This window comes from Cystoisospora suis, assembly GCF_002600585.1.
Source record: "Cystoisospora suis strain Wien I chromosome Unknown contig_1248, whole genome shotgun sequence".
NCBI lineage: Eukaryota > Apicomplexa > Conoidasida > Eucoccidiorida > Sarcocystidae > Cystoisospora > Cystoisospora suis.
In genome coordinates, this window is record NW_027154049.1 from 1 (window position 1) to 17919 (window position 17919).

General features: G+C 46.9%; 2 protein-coding genes across 2 annotated transcripts; both read left to right on the forward strand.

Annotated features, from left to right (window-relative positions):
- The first annotated feature begins 201 nt into the window (after nucleotides 1-201).
- CSUI_002965 (uncharacterized protein) lies at nucleotides 202-1988 on the forward strand. The gene is made up of 2 exons (XM_068063163.1): nucleotides 202-982; nucleotides 1633-1988. The coding sequence occupies exons 1-2, from the start codon at nucleotides 693-695 to the stop codon at nucleotides 1907-1909; spliced, it is 567 nt and encodes a 188-aa protein (XP_067924860.1). The 5' UTR covers nucleotides 202-692; the 3' UTR covers nucleotides 1910-1988.
- A 2046-nt stretch (nucleotides 1989-4034) lies between these two features.
- Nucleotides 4035-15153, forward strand: CSUI_002966 (helicase associated domain). The gene is made up of 8 exons (XM_068063164.1): nucleotides 4035-6713; nucleotides 7751-8189; nucleotides 9224-9798; nucleotides 10086-11457; nucleotides 12555-12659; nucleotides 13133-13315; nucleotides 13952-14078; nucleotides 14634-15153. Exons 1-8 carry the CDS (start codon nucleotides 5143-5145, stop codon nucleotides 14855-14857), a joined length of 4596 nt encoding a protein of 1531 aa, XP_067924861.1. The 5' UTR covers nucleotides 4035-5142; the 3' UTR covers nucleotides 14858-15153.
- Nucleotides 15154-17919: the final 2766 nt, after the last annotated feature.

Sequence of the window (17919 nt, forward strand, 5' to 3'; positions counted from 1 at the left end):
GTTAAGATATTGCGGCGTCCATTGGCGTCCATTACACTATTGATCGCCGAGATCCTAGGCGACGGGGATGCAGCAGAGCGCTGCATGCGCATCGAAAAGACAATCGTGCCGTTTCTGAAACAAACCACCTGGCAAGTGTTGCATGCGGAGACGGTAACGGATACTGCTTTCCTCCAACGAGGGACGGTTCCCAAGTTTGCTAGTTACTTCCTTTTCTGCTGGTGGGCGCATCTTGTGTTCTCACCGACAAGGTACCCAGGTGTCGGGTAGACGCTTGTTGTAGTCGGTCACTTTCCAAGCAACGACCCGCTGCGGAGAACGTTGAGGAGAGGCTTTGGCGGGCTCGCACTGGAGTTTCTCTAAGGTTAGCCCGCCGTTGTCTGCTTCTTTTGCGTGTGAGGGGACATGTTCGAGCATCCGTCCGCGCATCATTTTTTTAAAGTATTGCTATGGTCTCATTCCTGAGTTGCGGTCTGACTCGAGGAGTTTCGTTCTTTGCGGTTCCGATACACACGGGGCTCCCGCAAGCCTCGACCCTACACCAGTGCGCAGCTTCTCAAGAGTGGCCTTCCCCGCTGTCATCGGAATACTTCTCTCCCACCGGGGAAATACGGTAGTTGGTTTTTGAGGCAAGGCGGACTCCGTCTGGTGGTTTCCGTTCTACTGTGTCACACTGTTTTCGTACTACCAAAATGATGAGCCCAGCAGCCCAAGCCGCAGCTGGTGCGACGGCCCGCGCATCCGTAGCTTTGCCAGGAAACCTAGTCTGCCGTGCAGGGGTCCATGCGGGGGGAGAAGGAACAGTTAGGATGGGAGTGAAGGGGAAATCAATCTGGTCGTGTTTGGGGACGTTTATCCGCCAGCGCGCGGGCAGACTTTACGACAGTTTCTATTACTCGCAGGGTAGCACGAAATACGTCCTGGCCCTTTTCTTCCCGGCTGCCATGTTCTACACTCGTTTCCGTGCAGACACCAAGCTCGGGTAAGCTTGCCCACTTGGCGTTGCATCGATGTTTGCTTTCTGCCTGGGCTGGTTACAAGATGGCCCGGGGCAAAAGTGCTGCTAGGTGTGTTAAGAGTTTCGTCCCACCTGCACAGAGTTGAAGAGACAGCCTTACTAGTGAAGTGTACTAGTTTCCTGTGTGAAAGTTTCAATACCTCGGACAGAGACCGGCCAGGGATTTCATGCATTCACTTCATTAGTATCCCCGTCAGCGTAGGAGATGGACAAGTGTGCAAATAGTCCATGTCATACCAAATGTACACAGAAGTAGTAGTAGCAGAAGAGTTCGCTGATACCATTCTTAGCGTCTCGCGGGTATAGAGTTTCATCGCAGCTTCAGCGAATCGAAGAGGCAGCGTTACAGGTGAGGTGTAATAGTTTCTCGTGTGGAAGTTCCAATAGCGCCTCCTAACTGCAAGGCTCTCTACAGAGTGTTCCCGCAGCTGTTCACTCACTTCTGAACCAGTTAAGTTTTGTTACCTACGGATGTCTCTCCTATTGTGTGGGTGAGTGACTTCATTCATCTTTCTGAGAGGCCGAGCCAAGCAGAACATGGCGAAGGGTTACTACTTTTCTGCTTCTGTAAACTGGTCACTCTCGTCGTATGTGCTATGGTTGTTGCGTGACAGGTATCATGTGTTTATTAGCGAAGAAAGCATTTACCCCGACTATTCCCATCGTTACTTTGACACAAAGTGGACGAATGGGCGTAAGCTTTACCTTGATGACGATATCTCCGTCAGCCAGCTGAAACGGCAGATTTATGAAGCGGAAGCCACACCCCCGGAAGATGTTAAGGTCGGGTGTAGAGGCCGGGTCTTCGAGGATTCTGATAATCTTGCCATGGCTGTCAGGGCTTTCTGTAGACGAGACCCGCGTATCCTTCTTTTCAAGGATGATCTTTGATGGGTATATGTGTGTCTCTTTCTTTCTTTTGGTCTTACCGTGCACGAAGACAAGCACAAACACCACACGTGTCGATGGGCATTCGCGCGCGACTTCTTTCTCCGTGAGTGTACAAGTCTTGCTTGTTTGAGGCAGCGCAGCTTAGCTAAAACAGTGGTGATTCAACGAATGACAGGAAGAGCTTCGGAAAAAAACGAACACCTCAGTCGTCTGTTGTAGCCTGCCTTTTTCCTCTCCCTCGGGATATTTTTGCCAGGCCTGTCAGGGTGCCGTTCGATTCAAGAGTTGCGGTGACTGAGTTAGCTGACATGCCGCGGAAGGGCTACGCTAACCACCATCGGGTTTACGTATCATTACTAACAGCGATGAGATTTAGATTTCTCAAATAGTGGCTTGTCATGAGGACACTTGATAATGCTAACAACAAAAAATGAAGCCAGGGATTAGTCGACCCTGTTCACGAGACGTGTCAGTTGACAGGTAAGCATTGCTCGCATCAGCTATCTCGCTCAACACCAGTCTGAGCACCCTTGGGCAACGCGACGCTTTCACGTTGCCCGTCATTGTCCTGCATTCACTTCCCCTACAATGATAAGAGTGCATAACATGGGCTATTGTCTAGGCTTTCTTTCGTCCACCGAGCTCAAGTCCACGGGTTTCGAAAAAGCATTGCACTAGGCAGTGCAGACACGACGAGCCGTGTCGGCTCGCTGGGGCGGTCGACAAGCCGCCGCCTGCTGCTGTCAACGCCGACACGCGTTTCGTCGTCTGGACGGGAACTGGAGTGAGACGGAAGATACGTAACACTAGCGCTACGTATCCGGGCGGGCGAGGGAAGGACGGCATGTTCAGTAGTCTTTACGGATATCTGGCACCTCAAGGGAAAGCAGAAGGTGGTCAGCTGCCGGATTCTAGTTTTCCCTCTCGTCTGCTAACAACCGTGCGGCTCAACTCCCAGCAACCATACTTCAGATGGAAGGCAATGCCAGACGAGCAACAGAGCCCAGAGAGTAAGCAGGACCAGCGTCACGTGTCCCGCAAGGACCGACTTGCTATTTCCCTTTGCTAGGTAGAGTGAGACCTTTACCGTGGGAAGCCTAGAGTCACTCACTCGAGGAGTGGTGCGCGCTGACGGGAGGAGGCTGGGGTCCTTGCATCCTTCGCCTGCTGGTTGACAGATGTCTGCTTGAAGTGCATTCTCCAACGAGACACAGTATGAAGAAGTGATCAGCATCTTTGCGCCGAGACTCGAAGACGTAATGATGTGCTCGACACCCGGAGGGAGACTTTAGTGTGACCCCCCCTGCGTGTGAGGACGGCGCAATCTGGTAGCGACGACCATTGTAGGGTACAGCGGGATGAGCGTTTCCAGGCAGCTTCCTGGAAGAATTAGGTCAGAAGGTCGGTCGGCCGGTCGCTTATTTAGTAAACCCGCGTGTGAGCGGCAGCCGTACCCGAGTGAAAACGCTTTCTGAGCCCACTTATGATGGAACCGTAAGAACGGCACCTGGTCGACCGACTTGAGGTTTTCAGGAAGTTGCATCAATCCTCCCAGGCCGCACTGAAGTATCTCGGTTTCACGCCAAGGCTCTAAGAGGCTCAGAGAGACGACGCCACCGAAACAGCCGACTGAATAGGTAACTGAGTTTGCCCTGTAAGCTCTAGTCTACGGGAGATAAGAAGCTAGAACGAAGTAGGGTTGCACACGCGTGAAGAACGCCCGGACAGCTGGGAACGTGACAGACGACTGGTGAACTGACTCCGAGATCGTCTGGCAGACTGCTTCGTCTATCTAGCATAGCTACGGCTGGCAAAGAGATGCAGGACTACACTCCGAGATCCGGCTATGATGCATTGCCGCTGAGCCCGGCTGCATCGTCAGTACTTAGGCCGGATGGAATTCCTTCTCTTTTGCAAACAAGCCGACGCCATCCTCAGCGTTTCGGTGATAGCTTCCCAAGATGTACAGCAGTCAGTCCACTGAGTATAGTGTAAACGAAGAACTCCTTTACGAAGACTTCTCGATGAATACCTCTAGAACGGTGCATGCAGGATCTGTTGAAAGCCTGCCCGCATGACGGCTTCTCCAGCTCTGTTCTTTCTGATGTTAGCGACACAGAGAACCAGAGAATCTCCGTATACTGGAGTTCTCAAAGCAAGGGACGTGACTGATGCTTCATGTTGTTTCTCGGATTCTTCCCGACTTCGGACCCCGTCTGCGTGTTACTGAGGCACACTCCCCTCCCGGTTTGACTCTACACTTGACAACATGCGCTCAACTCCCTGCCGAACGGCATGACTGCTGAAAAAGCAAACATTTTTTTCTCTTGAGTTCTTCACAATGCCATCTTCCTAGTCTTCTCCTTTATCGCGCCCGGAGCTGCCGTCGCCTCACTGGAAACTTTCCTTTGCCTTGAAACCGAGAGGAAGTCATCCCGGTCGAAGCAGTCTGGTGGTTGTTTTCGTCTCGCTGGCTCTTTTCTTCCGGCCTCTCAGCGATAGGGCTCTACCATACCGTTCTTTTCACCTCCGGACAGTGAAACCTGTCTCTGTTCTTGGTTGCGGATTTCGAGATTCTCTGCTATGCTCAGATTGCAACACTTCTCTTTAACCCGGATAGGGAACGATTTTATCGGTTTCGAACTTTTCACACGAATTCTCCTCCCGACTTTTTGTCTTCTTCGTTTACTCAGAAGGACCTTATCTTCTTTTCTGGCCTCTCTTCCTGCTTCGAGAAAGAAAGCAAGGCAGCAGGTCCTGCATCGTGCTCTTTCGTTCCAGGGGACATCAGTGAGGTATCTCTTTTTTCTCCTGATTTTTCATAGCTTTCTTAGCAGTTTCCTACTCATTCGCTTTATTCTTTTGTATAGTATATTTGTCTGTCTGTTTCCCTTCTGTCCTTTCTCGACAGAAACCTTTTCTCTTCCGAGCGGCATGCTTCGTTTCTTCACTCGCCACGGGTCCTTCCTCGATGTGCTTCTGACAGGTCCATTATCAGCCGCGGGTGCTTCTGCTTCCTTTCCTCCTCTCGTCTTCGCTTTGAAAAAAGGTGTCTTTTTTTTCTGTCTTGCTGTTTCCCTCTCTTTCACATCCCCTCATCCCCATCTCGCATTGTTGTTGCCTCGACGTTCCCTTCTTTCCCCGTTCTCCATTGACTTCATCTTCTCCAACGGCGGCTCCCCTCACTGGCGACTCGCTGGATTCTATTTCTCCTCGTTGTCTCTGGGGTGAAGATGCGCGCACCTTGCTTAAGCTTCACTTTAAACGACGATGACGGAGAAGAGGAAGAGGCGATCCGACCTCGTCAAAAATCTTCATTTTCGCCGTCTACTGCAGCTTCTGTAGATTCCAAGTTCTCCTCTTCATCTTCCTCTTCTTCCGGTCATTCGAGTTGCTCGTCTGCTTCTTCTTTTACTCCTCTCGTTCCGACAGAGACTTCGTCTTGTTCCTCACCTAAACTGTCCTATGGTCCTTCCCCTTCACCCTTCGGTCCGCAGTTACCTCCATCTTCTTCTTTCACTTCAGAGACGAAGAAATCTAGTCGTTCTTTTTCTATTCTTGTCAGTAATAATGACGTCTCCTCTGTCTCTTCACCTGGTGCACGCCATAAAACAGCTCTTCCCTCTTCTTCCTCCTCTTCATCGAACCAGGAAACTTTCGCCTCGTCTTCGTTGTTATCGCCCGTCTCTCCTTCTACCTCTGCTCCCTCTCTCCCTTCAGGAGTTCCGTATAGACCGGTCTTCAACAGTAGTAAATCTAAATCGTTTCAGAAATCTCTTGTGACATCTTCTTCTTCGTCTTCAGCCTTCTCATCGACCTCTCTTTTTTCTTCCCAAACGCGAAGGAAACTGCAAAGAGGAGAAGATACATGCAGTCAGTCTTCTATTTACTCAGGTAGTACAACAGCGACTTCTTGTATTGCATCTTCTTCGTCATCTGTATGCAACACTTCTCTTTCTCCTTCTTCTCTTTCTTCAGCTCATATGGATCGAGAGCGCTCTTCTCTTCCTCTTCACTTCGGTAGTGGAAGTCCTTCCTCTTCTGCCCCGCTAAGTCATAGCACGTCATCGTCTGTAAAGACGCCTTCTTCGTCAACAAATGGAGGAGAAGAAGAAAGGCATTCTTCAAATCGGCAAGAAAGAACATCTTCTTCTCCTTCGTTAGGGCCAACTACGAGTCAAGCAAGAGAACCTCTTCGAAAGAGACGGGGCATGCGATCGGGATGGGATGACGCAGAAGAAGAGACTCATGACCCTAACGGAGACGGCCCCCAAGGAGACAAAGTCACTGGAACTTCCTCTTCGTCTTCTTTTCTCAAGAGGAACTCTTTTGAAGAGGAGAGAAAGGGTCGAAGAGATTCCGAGAAAGATGGAGATTATCTCGATGATATCAATGATATGTTAGATCGGGTCTGGTATGATCGCGATGAAGGGACGGGCATATCTTTAGGAGATTACTATGATCGAGACGAAGAACAGCGAGACTGGTTGAAAAAGAGAGAAGAAAAACTCCAAAGACTCTGTCAGGCATCCTTACGGAAGAACCAGCAGCACAGCTGGCGCATGCAACAAAGAAATGCCGATAATGAAATCTGGGAGAAGGATCGATTAAGAAGAAGTGGCATCGGAGAAAGAACTGAAGTCGATTTAGATGCTTTCGCACATCAGGATGGAGAAGATGATACGAAAGAACACGTCATCTGTAGAAATATACGACCTCCGTTTCTTGAAGGATTTGATGTCTCTCAAGATCACACACCTCTTATGGTCCAAGATGCGACCAGTGATATGAATGTTCTCGCCAAGTAAGGTCAAAGAAACCCACATGAATATATGTATATATGTGCATATATGTATATGTATGTATATATATGTGTATGTAGAGAGTTTATACAGGGAGGCGGAGGCATAGAACAAGGTGCATAGAGGTATGGGATGCTTAGAGGAGGTCGTGGATCTGTGTGTATATGTGCAGAACTTTAGGGAGGTGTGAAGATAGTTGAAGAGACGGTCTGTCTCCTCGAGGGTCAATAATGTAGCCATGTGTCCACATACGTGCGTGGATGAGAAACGCTCCTCGTGCCAGGTGAAGAGTAGATTCATTTGTATATGCACGTGCATATCAGCATACCCCTACACCTGTACGTTGCCAGAGCCCATATATTGCATACACATATATATAGGTAAGTAAGTATACAGAGGTCTTTTGCACACAGCTTGGAGGTGGATGTATGTATTTACTCCGATGGTCGATGTACGTGTGTGAGGACCTCGTGAAGATGCTCATGAAGTGCGTCAAAGGAGGGATATTTATGTAGTCAGGTCTGTATACACATTGGCTCCGAGAGTCATATAGACGGCATGTAGATATACATAACACGGGTTCTCATAGTCAAATACATACATGGGCGTAAGTATGTAAGTATCATTAGATGGATAAACAAATGGGTAGACACGTAGTGTGGACATCCCTTGATACTTTCAAGACCCGTATATATATGTATGTATGGTATCTGTGTACGCCTGGTCCACGTACGTGTGGTCAATGTTTCTCTAGAATATATGTATATATATTTATATATGTGACAGCGTCGATCATCTCCCGTCTGTCTCGTCTCACTCAATAGGGTGTGTATACACTTGATTTCTTCAGTTATCCGTCTGCTCTCTGTCTGTCTATCTACCCCCAGTTCTTTTTAATGCAACCACTGACATCCCCCCCCTTACCCCACATAATGCATATGTATCTTTCGTTTCCGAGAAACATCTGCTTTTCCGTTTTTCTTTCCTTCATCCCCCCTTCTTTCTCTTCCTGTTGTTCTTCCTTCTTCTCCATTCTTAGGAAAGGCAGTGCGATCTTACGCTTCGTGAAAGATCAAGAAGATCGGTCTGCTGTACGTCAGCGCTTCTGGGAACTCGCGGGCTCAACCCTAGGGTCTCTACTCCAGACAGGAGAACAAGGGAGTACAGAGATCGCGAAGAAGCTAGGAGAAGGACAGCAAAAAACTGTTTCAGGAAATCAAGAAGTCTCGGAGCTTGAAATGAAGAAGAGGAAGAAAAGAAGAAAGGGGTGGGGCTATGGAGGTGGCGTAGACGAGGAAGGAGGCGAAGAAGACCGTGAAGGGTTTCGACAGCAGAACCAATTTGCTTCAGCTCTTAAAGATTCGAAAACTCAGGCGACCAGTGAATTTGCTCGCACACAAACGATCGATGAACAACGGAAATCACTACCTGTATATACAGTGAGAAACGAATTCTTAGAAGTTGTACGAGAGCATCAGGTAACCTACCTATAAATCGATATGTCTATACATGCATACATGTATATATATGACGTGTATCTACTGTCGGACATGCGGGTCTTGACTATGGTCTATCTATCTATCTGCCTCTCTTTAATCTATCTATCTATATATCTATCTATATGTGTGGGGGTGTATTCATGTACCCGCCTGTCTAAAGGTAGCGACAGTGAACAATGTTCTGGGACTGTGTATGTGTGGCTATCTAGCCATCCCGAAGTTTCGGTTTGTTTCTTTTATCATACGCATGCAGTGCACATACATCTGCCTCCCCTGTCTCGGTCCTCTCTATACTAGAGTCCACTCTTTACTTCTGGTGGACGAGTAGGAAATTTTAAAAGACGATTGAGTCTTCTCTTTCAGAAAGAGACCCCTCCGGAGACTCGAACATTGCTGTATTGCCATATGCAGCCTGTACCCATCCGGGTGTACATACACCTCACACGTACTTAAGCACTTGGTTTTAAGTAGAACGACTAGCTCACTGGCTGCAAGACAGATAGATAGGTGGTTGTAACGAGCTACAGCTTCGTAGTGGCCCCGCGGAGAAGGAGAAAGGATGTAAAGATAGAGAAACGTTCTCTTTCTTATAAAACACGTGGTAGCTTATCTACTCTATCTGCATGTAGCCTCTATGTTGTGGTATAGAAGCACGCAGTATAAGCACGTTTTTCTTTCCAACTCTGATTGAGCGCCCTTCTTACACTCATGCAGACTGTCCCACGTTAGCATCATGTATATATATATATACATGATGATATATATATATATATACCGCCCTAGGCCCTGTACACGTGTGCAGGAAGGGGAGGCGTGTACGTCTGTATTCAGGGCTTGTGTGAGATATAAAGACAAGGAGGGGAAGCCCGCCTGGGCGGCGTCTTGGTATTTGTGTATCTCTCTCTCTATATGTATGTAGGTACGGTATATATATATATATAGCTGAGAACCCAATCTCTTCTTTCTACCCAACTCTCCTGCCCCACCCCTCCTTATATCTTTCTTTCTTTCAGATCGTCATCGTTGTAGGAGAGACAGGTAGCGGTAAAACAACTCAGCTAACTCAATACCTTTATGAGGCAGGCTATTGCTCACCCCCAGCCCCTTCTTCTTCTAGCTCTCTCCTAGAACAAGATTCGAAGAAGAAGGAGAAGGAGTCCCTCTCTACTTTCCTTCCTCCTTCGAAGCGTAAAGAAGCAAAAGAATCAAGAAGGCTCTATCGCAATCCGGCTGAAGGAAGTGACGCGCAAGAGGAACAAGAAGAAGATCTCGCTTCCTCTTCTTCTTCTGCATTACGTATCCCCAACCCTTCTTCTTCTGCGAACCTCGTAGTAATGACTCCTTCTGTAACTTTAATCGGATGCACACAGCCTAGAAGGGTAGCCGCGGTCTCTGTAGCTAAGCGTGTCGCCGAAGAAGTGGGGACAGATCTCGGGCAAGAAGTGGGGTATGCGATTAGATTTGAAGACTGTACTTCATCGAGAACAAGGATCAAGTACATGACGGATGGCGTACTTCTTAGGGAAAGCTTAAGTGACGCCGATCTCGATAAATATACTGCGGTCATTATGGATGAAGCTCATGAAAGGTATTACGCAGCTGATCACTCCCTCTCCTTCACATATGTATATTCCTACCTATCTTTAATCTATCTATCTGTCTACCCATCTATGTATCTATCTGTCTATCTATCTATCCATCCATGTATCTATCTTTCTTTGATCTATCTATCTATCTATCTGTTTCCCCACATATATATTTTTTTTGTGCTTTTGTCCACCGCCCCCCTAGAGCAGACGAGATAGACCTACCTTCTTTTTCCAACTCTTTCTATTTTTTCTTCTCTTTTGTCTTTTTTTCTCATTTGTCTGCTAGATCGTTGAATACAGATGTCCTCTTTGGTTTATTAAGAGGCGTGGTGTCTCGGCGGCACGACTTTCGCCTGATCGTGACGTCCGCTACGATGGATGCTGAGCGCTTTGCGAATTTCTTCGGAGGCGCTGTGATTTTCCACATCCCTGGACGGACCTTTCCTGTCGATGTCGAGTTCAGCCGATCTCTCCCGGATGATTACGTCGATGCAGCTGTTCAGAAGTGTCTCGCGGTCCATTGCAGTACACCTTGGCGTAAGAAGACTCCGAAGAAGAACAAGAAGAGAGAAGGAGAAGAGAAAGATCTTCAAGGTGAAGGAGAAGATTCTAACATAGGGGTAAAGAAAGAAAGAAGTGATCATGAGAAAGATCGACGAAGCATAGAAGGAGACACGAAGAAAGAGAAGCGGGAGGGAGGGAGTCTCGAAGAAGAGAAAGATGAGGAGAAGAAGAAGGGTGATAACGATGAAGAAGACTTTGAAGAGAATGGAGGAGATATTTTGATTTTTATGTCAGGCCAAGATGATATAGAAGTGACATGTTTACTTTTAGCAGAGAGACTAGGGCAATTAGGAGAGAAAGTCCCTCCCTTAACGATCCTTCCGATTTATTCACAGCTTCCTGCTGATCTTCAAGCGAAGATCTTTGAGCCTTCGATGTATCGTAAAGTGATCGTTGCCACGAATATCGCAGAGACGTCTTTAACCGTGGATGGAATTAAGTATGTTATCGATACAGGGTTTTGCAAAACGAAGATTTACAACTCGAAGATAGGTATGGATGCTCTTCAACTGACGCCGATTTCTCAAGCGAATGCAAATCAGAGGAAGGGACGTGCGGGGAGAACCGGTCCGGGTGTATGTTATCGTTTATATACAGAGCGTGTCTTTCTGAAGGAATTTCTCCCGAATACCATTCCAGAGATCCAAAGAACGAATCTCTCGAATGTGGTTCTTCTTCTTAAAAGTATCGGAGTAAAAGACATCTTGACCTTTGATCTTATGGACTCCCCTTCCCAAGAGACGATTGTCAATGCTATGTATCAGCTCTGGGTCTTAGGAGCTCTCGATAATATCGGCAACTTAACACCCCTAGGAAGAAAGATGATCATGTTTCCTTTAGATCCAACCTTATCGAAGATGCTTATCTCCGCCGAGAAAGAACATGCAACTCGAGAAATGGCAACGATTGTCTCGATGCTCTCCGTCCCCAATATCTTCTACACGCCTAAAGAGAAACAAGACGACGCAGAGGCCATCAAAGAAAAGTTCTTCGTACCTGAGAGTGATCATCTCACCCTCTTGAATGTCTATCAGCAATGGAAAAAGAATGCATACAACTCAGCATGGTGTACCAAACACTTCATACAACCGAGGGTAAGCAAACGAAGAGAAGAGAAAGAACAGGACAGAAGGGGATAGAAAGAGATGTGTCTCGTGACGTTCGATGATGCTTGCGGTGGATGATGCAAGTGGGCCTGGAATGGGAGACAGATATTCTGGAGGTAGACAGGACGAAGGAGATACCAAAGGAGTATGGCTGTATTCTGTACATCGCTGAAAAGACATGGTGTCTATGTAGAGAGAGACAAATGAAAAAAAGAAAGAGGTTGTATGATGGGGAGGGAGGGCCCTTGTTGAAGATGGATGTGAGGATGTATGAGACAGTCAGGAAGAGAAGGAGAGATCTGTAGATAAAGGCAAATGCATAGACCGGTGGGTGGAAAGCGTCTCTCTGTCTTCATCCGGTCGACGTTTATCTGGCAATGCTTTCTTGGAGACCACACCCGTGTTTTCATGCTATGTCCAAGCATACATGCTTGGACATATATCATGTATATATATATCTATAGACACGTGCAGTCGATACGGGGTTTGTTAAGCGTGAAAAGTAGACGTGTTGGAGATAGAGGATGTACGTGCATATCTTGACTTACAGCGTGTAGCATATATCTGTATTATCCATGGATGTCGAACCGAGAGGTTGAGAAGGAGGTTAGACCGTGCAGCATGCGTCCATACTGGGAAGGCTCTCAGTATGCACGATGTATATGTGTATATCCATAGACATGGATTGTATTCATAGACTATCCATATGTATGCCCACTATGGCATCGTACTACTGAAGAAGATTTTCTCAATTTCGATACGACCAAAACGACAGGCAAGAGTATCTCTTTTATGCCAGTCAGAATAAGTAAACTGAAGGCATCATTACACAAACAGAGAAACGGGGAGGGAAGCGCCTATCTATCTATCTATCTTTCTGGACTAAGGTCATGCTCTATATCTATCTTTAATGTATCTATCTTTAGTTTATCTATCTATCTACATAAACAATGTGTCCAGGAGTGAATTGCTGATTGTCTTTTTCTCCATTTTCTTGTCTGCACTTCTCTTCGTCTGTGCTTGTTGGCCTTTTCATCTTCTTGTCCTTTTCACCTTCTTCCTCTTTTACTTCTTGTTCTTTGTAGGCAATGGCGAAAGCAAGAGAAGTTCGGTCACAGCTGCTGGATATCATGGAACAGCAAGGCATGCCGGATGTCTCGTGTGGGACAGACTGGGATGTTATTCGAAAGGTGGGGCAGAGACACACACCCTCACGTCCGCTTCAGATAGATAAAACTTGACACCCCTATCTACGTACACAACATGTATTCCCATACAAATATATCAATATGCGTGGACGTATTGTTGTATATCTAGGGATCTAGATTATCCATATGTGTCCCATTCTTTTCCTATATATATTGTATGTGGGGGCTGTGCTTATATACCGTGGCGGGGAGTAGGGTGTCTTTTTGCAGCTGACGACTTCACTTCGAGTATAGTCAACACTTTCATGGAGGCGAGGCGAAGAATTCCGAGGTTTCTAGATGTCTCATATATACATATAGATGTATGTACGGACGTAAGAAGGGTCTTCTACGCGATAGAGATCTGGACGTGCTCCCTGTCTGAAGTGTCGTGGTAGGATTCTCGACCATGTCTGCCTTCAACTCTTTCATTCTTTCTTTCTCACTCTTTCTTTTCGTTCTCATCTGTTTCTCAGGCGATATGTGCAGGATACTTCCATCATGCAGCAAAGCTGAGAGGTATAGGAGAGTATGTCAACCTTCGATCTTCTATACCATGTTTTCTTCATCCTTCGTCAGCTCTCTACGGAGGCGGGCAGCAGCCTGATTACGTCGTCTATCATGAGGTCATCTTGACCACGAAAGAATACATGAGAAATGTAAGTTACACGTGTGTCTATCTACATGTGTAGATATCTGTATAGATACCAGAGATACACAGAGATACATACATCTGCAGAGGAATACGCACAACTCTGCTCTGGGTCTACAGGCAGATTCTTCGCCTTCTCATTTCGATCTTCATTTACATCTGTGTAGACAGTAGCTATCTCTCTGTATGTCTAGATTATGGGTAGCGCTACTTTTGTATAGATGCGTTGTGTATCTCTAGGTGTATCGGTATGTCACCTTTTCCATTCGATTTTGTGCGTGTCGATGTCTTCCTGTTTCTCTTTATCAAGTGAGGCATGTTTGTACCCGTGTCTGGCCAGGATCTCTCTCCAAGTATCGTTCTGTGTGATAATGCTTTTTATATCGCCGCTTTGCAACATGCACCTGTCTATTCCCAACCATTCTATCTATCTGTTTATCCAGCTTTAATCTGTCTGCCTATCAGCTAGAGAGATGATATCGACATACCTGTTTGTGGTGTGTTCTCACTCTATACCTCAGTGTGTCCCAAATCACTTACGTGCGTGTGCACTGTATATACCCAAACACCTGTGTGTGCGGAGAGAGGGAGACAGTTGTTACCGTGTCTACTGCTTACGGTATGCGTGTGTGTACTCTGACAGGTGACAGCTGTGGAAGCGCGTTGGCTAGCTGAACTAGGGCCTATGTATTTTACAATACGAAGGATGGGAGAGAGCGGAAGAGAGACACACGAGAGAGATGAAGATGAAAATCGGCTAGCTGAAGCATGTAAGGTGTCTTTCTCTGAAATCCAGAGCGACAACGCAGTTCATCTAGACGACACCTCCTCTCTGGCTGTATATGTCCATGTCTGTCTATCTAGATTCTACCAGAAAAACTCCATCAGAAGGCCAAGTGTCTCTCATGGGGTCCAGTCTTACAGTGTTGTGACAAAAAATGAGCTGTACGTACAGACCACATCACTATTCACACGTGAGAGGTCGTCTCTCAAACTCAAGTGGGAAGGGAAACGCCTATGGCTATCTGTCTATCATTAGTCTATCTGTCTTTCACATATCTGTCTTCAATCTATCTATCTATCTATCTTTAGTCTATCTAACTATCCATGTCCACGGGGGACCGTCTCATAGAAGACGGCTGTACACATACCTGTCCATATGTCTTCTCCGTGTACTATGATACCGGTGGTATGTATTCATCATCTGTCTTTATTCTCTGTGTATACTTACGCCTATCGTCCCTGTGTCTGTCTGCCCGTCTGTCCGTATGTGTATTTCGAGCTAGCTGTGTCTGACTATGTATGCCTCACTTGTTTGTTTCCAGTATTCCAAGCGGAGATTCGTAAGGCCGCAGAACAGCAGCGACTCTCGTTGGAGATTGAGTTAGAGAGAGAGAAGAAGAAGCAAGAATTTTCGGTAGCCGTGCCCGGAAGAAGAAGAATGAAGAAACCTGTTTTCAACGGCAGCACGGTCAGTTCTTCTTCTTGTTCTACCTCAAGGCCTCTACGACCCGTTATACTCTCTCACGATGATGAAAGTGAAGAATAAAGAAAAGAGAAGGAAGAAAGGAAGAGATTGTGTTCTTATCACGTGAGGGGGAGAAGGAGAATAGCAAGAGACAGAGAAACACTAAAGAAGATTCTGTACCCTAAGGATGGTGAAGTCATCTTCAAAGTAGAAGAGAAGTAAAGAGAAAGGAGAAAGATGCCAAGCGTATTTCTTCCTTTTCTTTGTAAAGGCCTCTTTGCATGTCAAATAATTGCTCATGTCGACTTTCAAGATCTATTGTTTTTCTTCTTCTCACGGGTATTCTCGTGTCATGACCCTATACGTTGTGAGGTGGTATCTGTCGGTCTGTCTGTCTTCTTGTCTGGACGGCAGTGATAGAATGTAGCCGAGAAAGAGAAGGAGAGGAGAGATCATCTTTCAACCGTGCGCTGGAAAAGAAGGCGAGAGAAGAAACTCTAGTTCCAGACTCTTTTTCTCTCTTCTTTCACGAGCTGAGAGAGACAGAGAGAAAGGGGAAGAGGGACCAACGTTCTTTTCCATGAAGAGACCGGTTCGACTCAGAGAGAACACTCTTTCAAAACCGTTCAACGGTTGTTTACGACTGGTAAAAGGGTATTATTGTACGAGAGATAGACATTCGTCGTCGACCCTCCTGAAGAGTAGAAAAGACCACGACTCTCAGGTGGAAAAACCCTGCGGGTGACGACAGCAAAAACTCCACTCAGTGTGTACCTTCTTAGCTGGGCGAGCGAGGACCGGGAGAATTCGACTTCGTGTATCTCCTACGGTATTGGCGCAGTCTCACCCCATGAGCAGCGAGTAGTCTCACAGTACGGAGATACGAGAAGAGGGCTAGAACGGTAAGAGCGGAAGCTAGATGAGGCACGAAAAGGTGGCCAGGGCGAGTAAGACATGAAAACTTAGCTAGGACAGTGAAAGATGGTGACTGTAGCAAGAGCAGAAGAACCTCGCAATCTATGCATGTAGGCAGCGGGAGACGACAGGTGCGTTTCAGCTCATAGAGAATGACGCCGTCTCAACTTTTGTAGCTTGTAGCTTCGTCATCTCTCATCGGCCTTATACGTAGATATGACTGACAACCCCATGTCCCTGCTCTGAATACTATTTCACACCTTTCCTGAGTGACAGAGGCCTTCTTGATGGGATACGGGGTGGCGGAATGAAATCTTCTGGTTCGCAGGTCTAGAGAAGAAATCCGGTTGAAAGGGCGTCTCCTCGATGATGTCTGCACAAACTGAGTATTCTAAGAGGAAGAAAAAGACGGTATTTGTGAACTGTCGCTATTTGTATAGACACAACACTTTCTTGTCTGAGAGTAGACAAGAGCTGTGCCATTGAGAAAGCATTCATCTATTCCTGAAGAAGAGGTCTAGCTAACGCGAGTGTCCTCGTGGGTAGGTGCAAGTCGGTCTCTGCGTTTTCGATTGTGTATGCCATGCAGAGTCGTCGATAACTTTAGCAGGTGTGTAGCCGTCCTTGCCTCGCTTTGTATTCGTCTCCAGCAAGATAGCTTTCATATTATGATGACACTTCTATTGACTCTCTCTTTCCTCGACAGAAGCCAGGCGGGTACCACTCACATCGAATCTGTGCCTTGATGTCTCCTCTCGACATGTCCCTCTTCCGGCATAGTGAATACGTTACGAATCAAGTACTCTTACTTGCACCCTGGAACTCGGAACTATGACTCAACAACAGTACCTTCATGTGTACGACGTGCGAAGAAAGACTAGTTTCTTTCCTCGCTCCTCGTGTCTGTTCTCCATTCTTTGCCTTTCTACTTCTCCTGGTGTCTCCCCATTGCTGCTCATTAAGGCCTTTTCGTGAACGGATAGAATGGAATCTGGGGAATAATAGAAGACCCAATATTTGCATGACAGAGGAACTGCTTGGAACTTTCTTTTTGATGCCTCCTAACGACATGGTCTCGTAAGCAATCTCCAGCTCTTCTTATCCATCCTTCACTCTACCCTTAATAATCGTGTTGGGTTGTCTCCCCTTCTTGACTCTTGCTTTCTCTCACGTTCCTCCAGAACCTCTTCATCAGTACTTTGTTTGCAGGTTGGTTTCCTTCTCTTCCTTTTTTCGGATGAGCAATCTCATCAGCGGAAAAGGAAGACGAAGAAGTTGAGTGGCTGAAGGGACAACGATGGAACTGGACTGAGGAGAAAGTACCAGAAGCTTAGGGTTTTTGAGGATAGAGATGAGGGAATATCCATGTCTCGCATTCAAGCATATGAGAGCACGAGCAGGTGAGAAGAGGAGCTACGCCTTGACAAAAACTTCCGGGTCTCTAGAGAGGGCCCCAAGCAAAGACAAGCCCTTAATTCTTCACCGCTACTATTGTTACGATCATTTCTTTTACCACATTCGCTGAATACTCCTGCCATCTTCCTTTACTACAGTATGGTCGGCTCTTGCAGGAGACTTGGCTAGACGTTCTCAATCACTTTTTTCGCTGAGAAAAACTCTCATCACCTCAGACAGTGTGGCTGCAGCAATCTCATGCTGAATTGGTGGGATACTCAGGCGTTTCTTTGTCGAAGCAGTACGCAGACGCAGAGAAGAATTTGGAATTTTCATTGATGTCACTTGGAGTTGACCAGCCATCCGGGACGAATGACCACTCGGGTACTGTTCAATGACCACTGGTGGCTGAGACACCGACTCAAAGGCGGTCAAACATGAAACAGAAAGCGGGAGAAGGAAAAGAACTTACAGAAAAAGTAGCCAGCAGAGACCAAGTAACTCTTCAACCGACCAAAGAAACATGTTGCCCGGCATATCCACCGTTCCAGCAACGTTACTTCTTCATGATACTGTGGCCCTAACTGGCCAGTCTTCGGGGATTGCCTCTTCAGAAAACTCAAGGCCAATGGTACCGCTCGGACAGGCCACCCCCTCTGGCAGAACTCAGGCAAACACGGCTCCGAGGACACTTTAAGAAGAGACCACCCTAGCTCCGTATATCCTCCAAAATTCATCCGGAAGAACAGTACTGACGCTTGCTTCAGGTTCCAGAGGTCAAACCTGGGGGAGACCCTCCCAGGAACAATGCAAGCCGGTAAAGCCCTGATAAT

Excerpts from the sequence above, each read along its gene's own strand:
- CSUI_002965 (XM_068063163.1), top strand. The coding sequence starts at position 693 with ATGATGAGCCCAGCAGCCCAAGCCGCAGCTGGTGCGACGGCCCGCGCA. Across the intron at positions 983-1,632 it reads CGTGCAGACACCAAGCTCGG|GTATCATGTGTTTATTAGCG; the intron begins GTAAGCTTGCCC and ends GTTGCGTGACAG.
- CSUI_002966 (XM_068063164.1), top strand. The coding sequence starts at position 5,143 with ATGCGCGCACCTTGCTTAAGCTTCACTTTAAACGACGATGACGGAGAA. Across the intron at positions 9,799-10,085 it reads ATGGATGAAGCTCATGAAAG|ATCGTTGAATACAGATGTCC; the intron begins GTATTACGCAGC and ends TTTGTCTGCTAG. Across the intron at positions 13,316-13,951 it reads CGAAAGAATACATGAGAAAT|GTGACAGCTGTGGAAGCGCG; the intron begins GTAAGTTACACG and ends GTACTCTGACAG.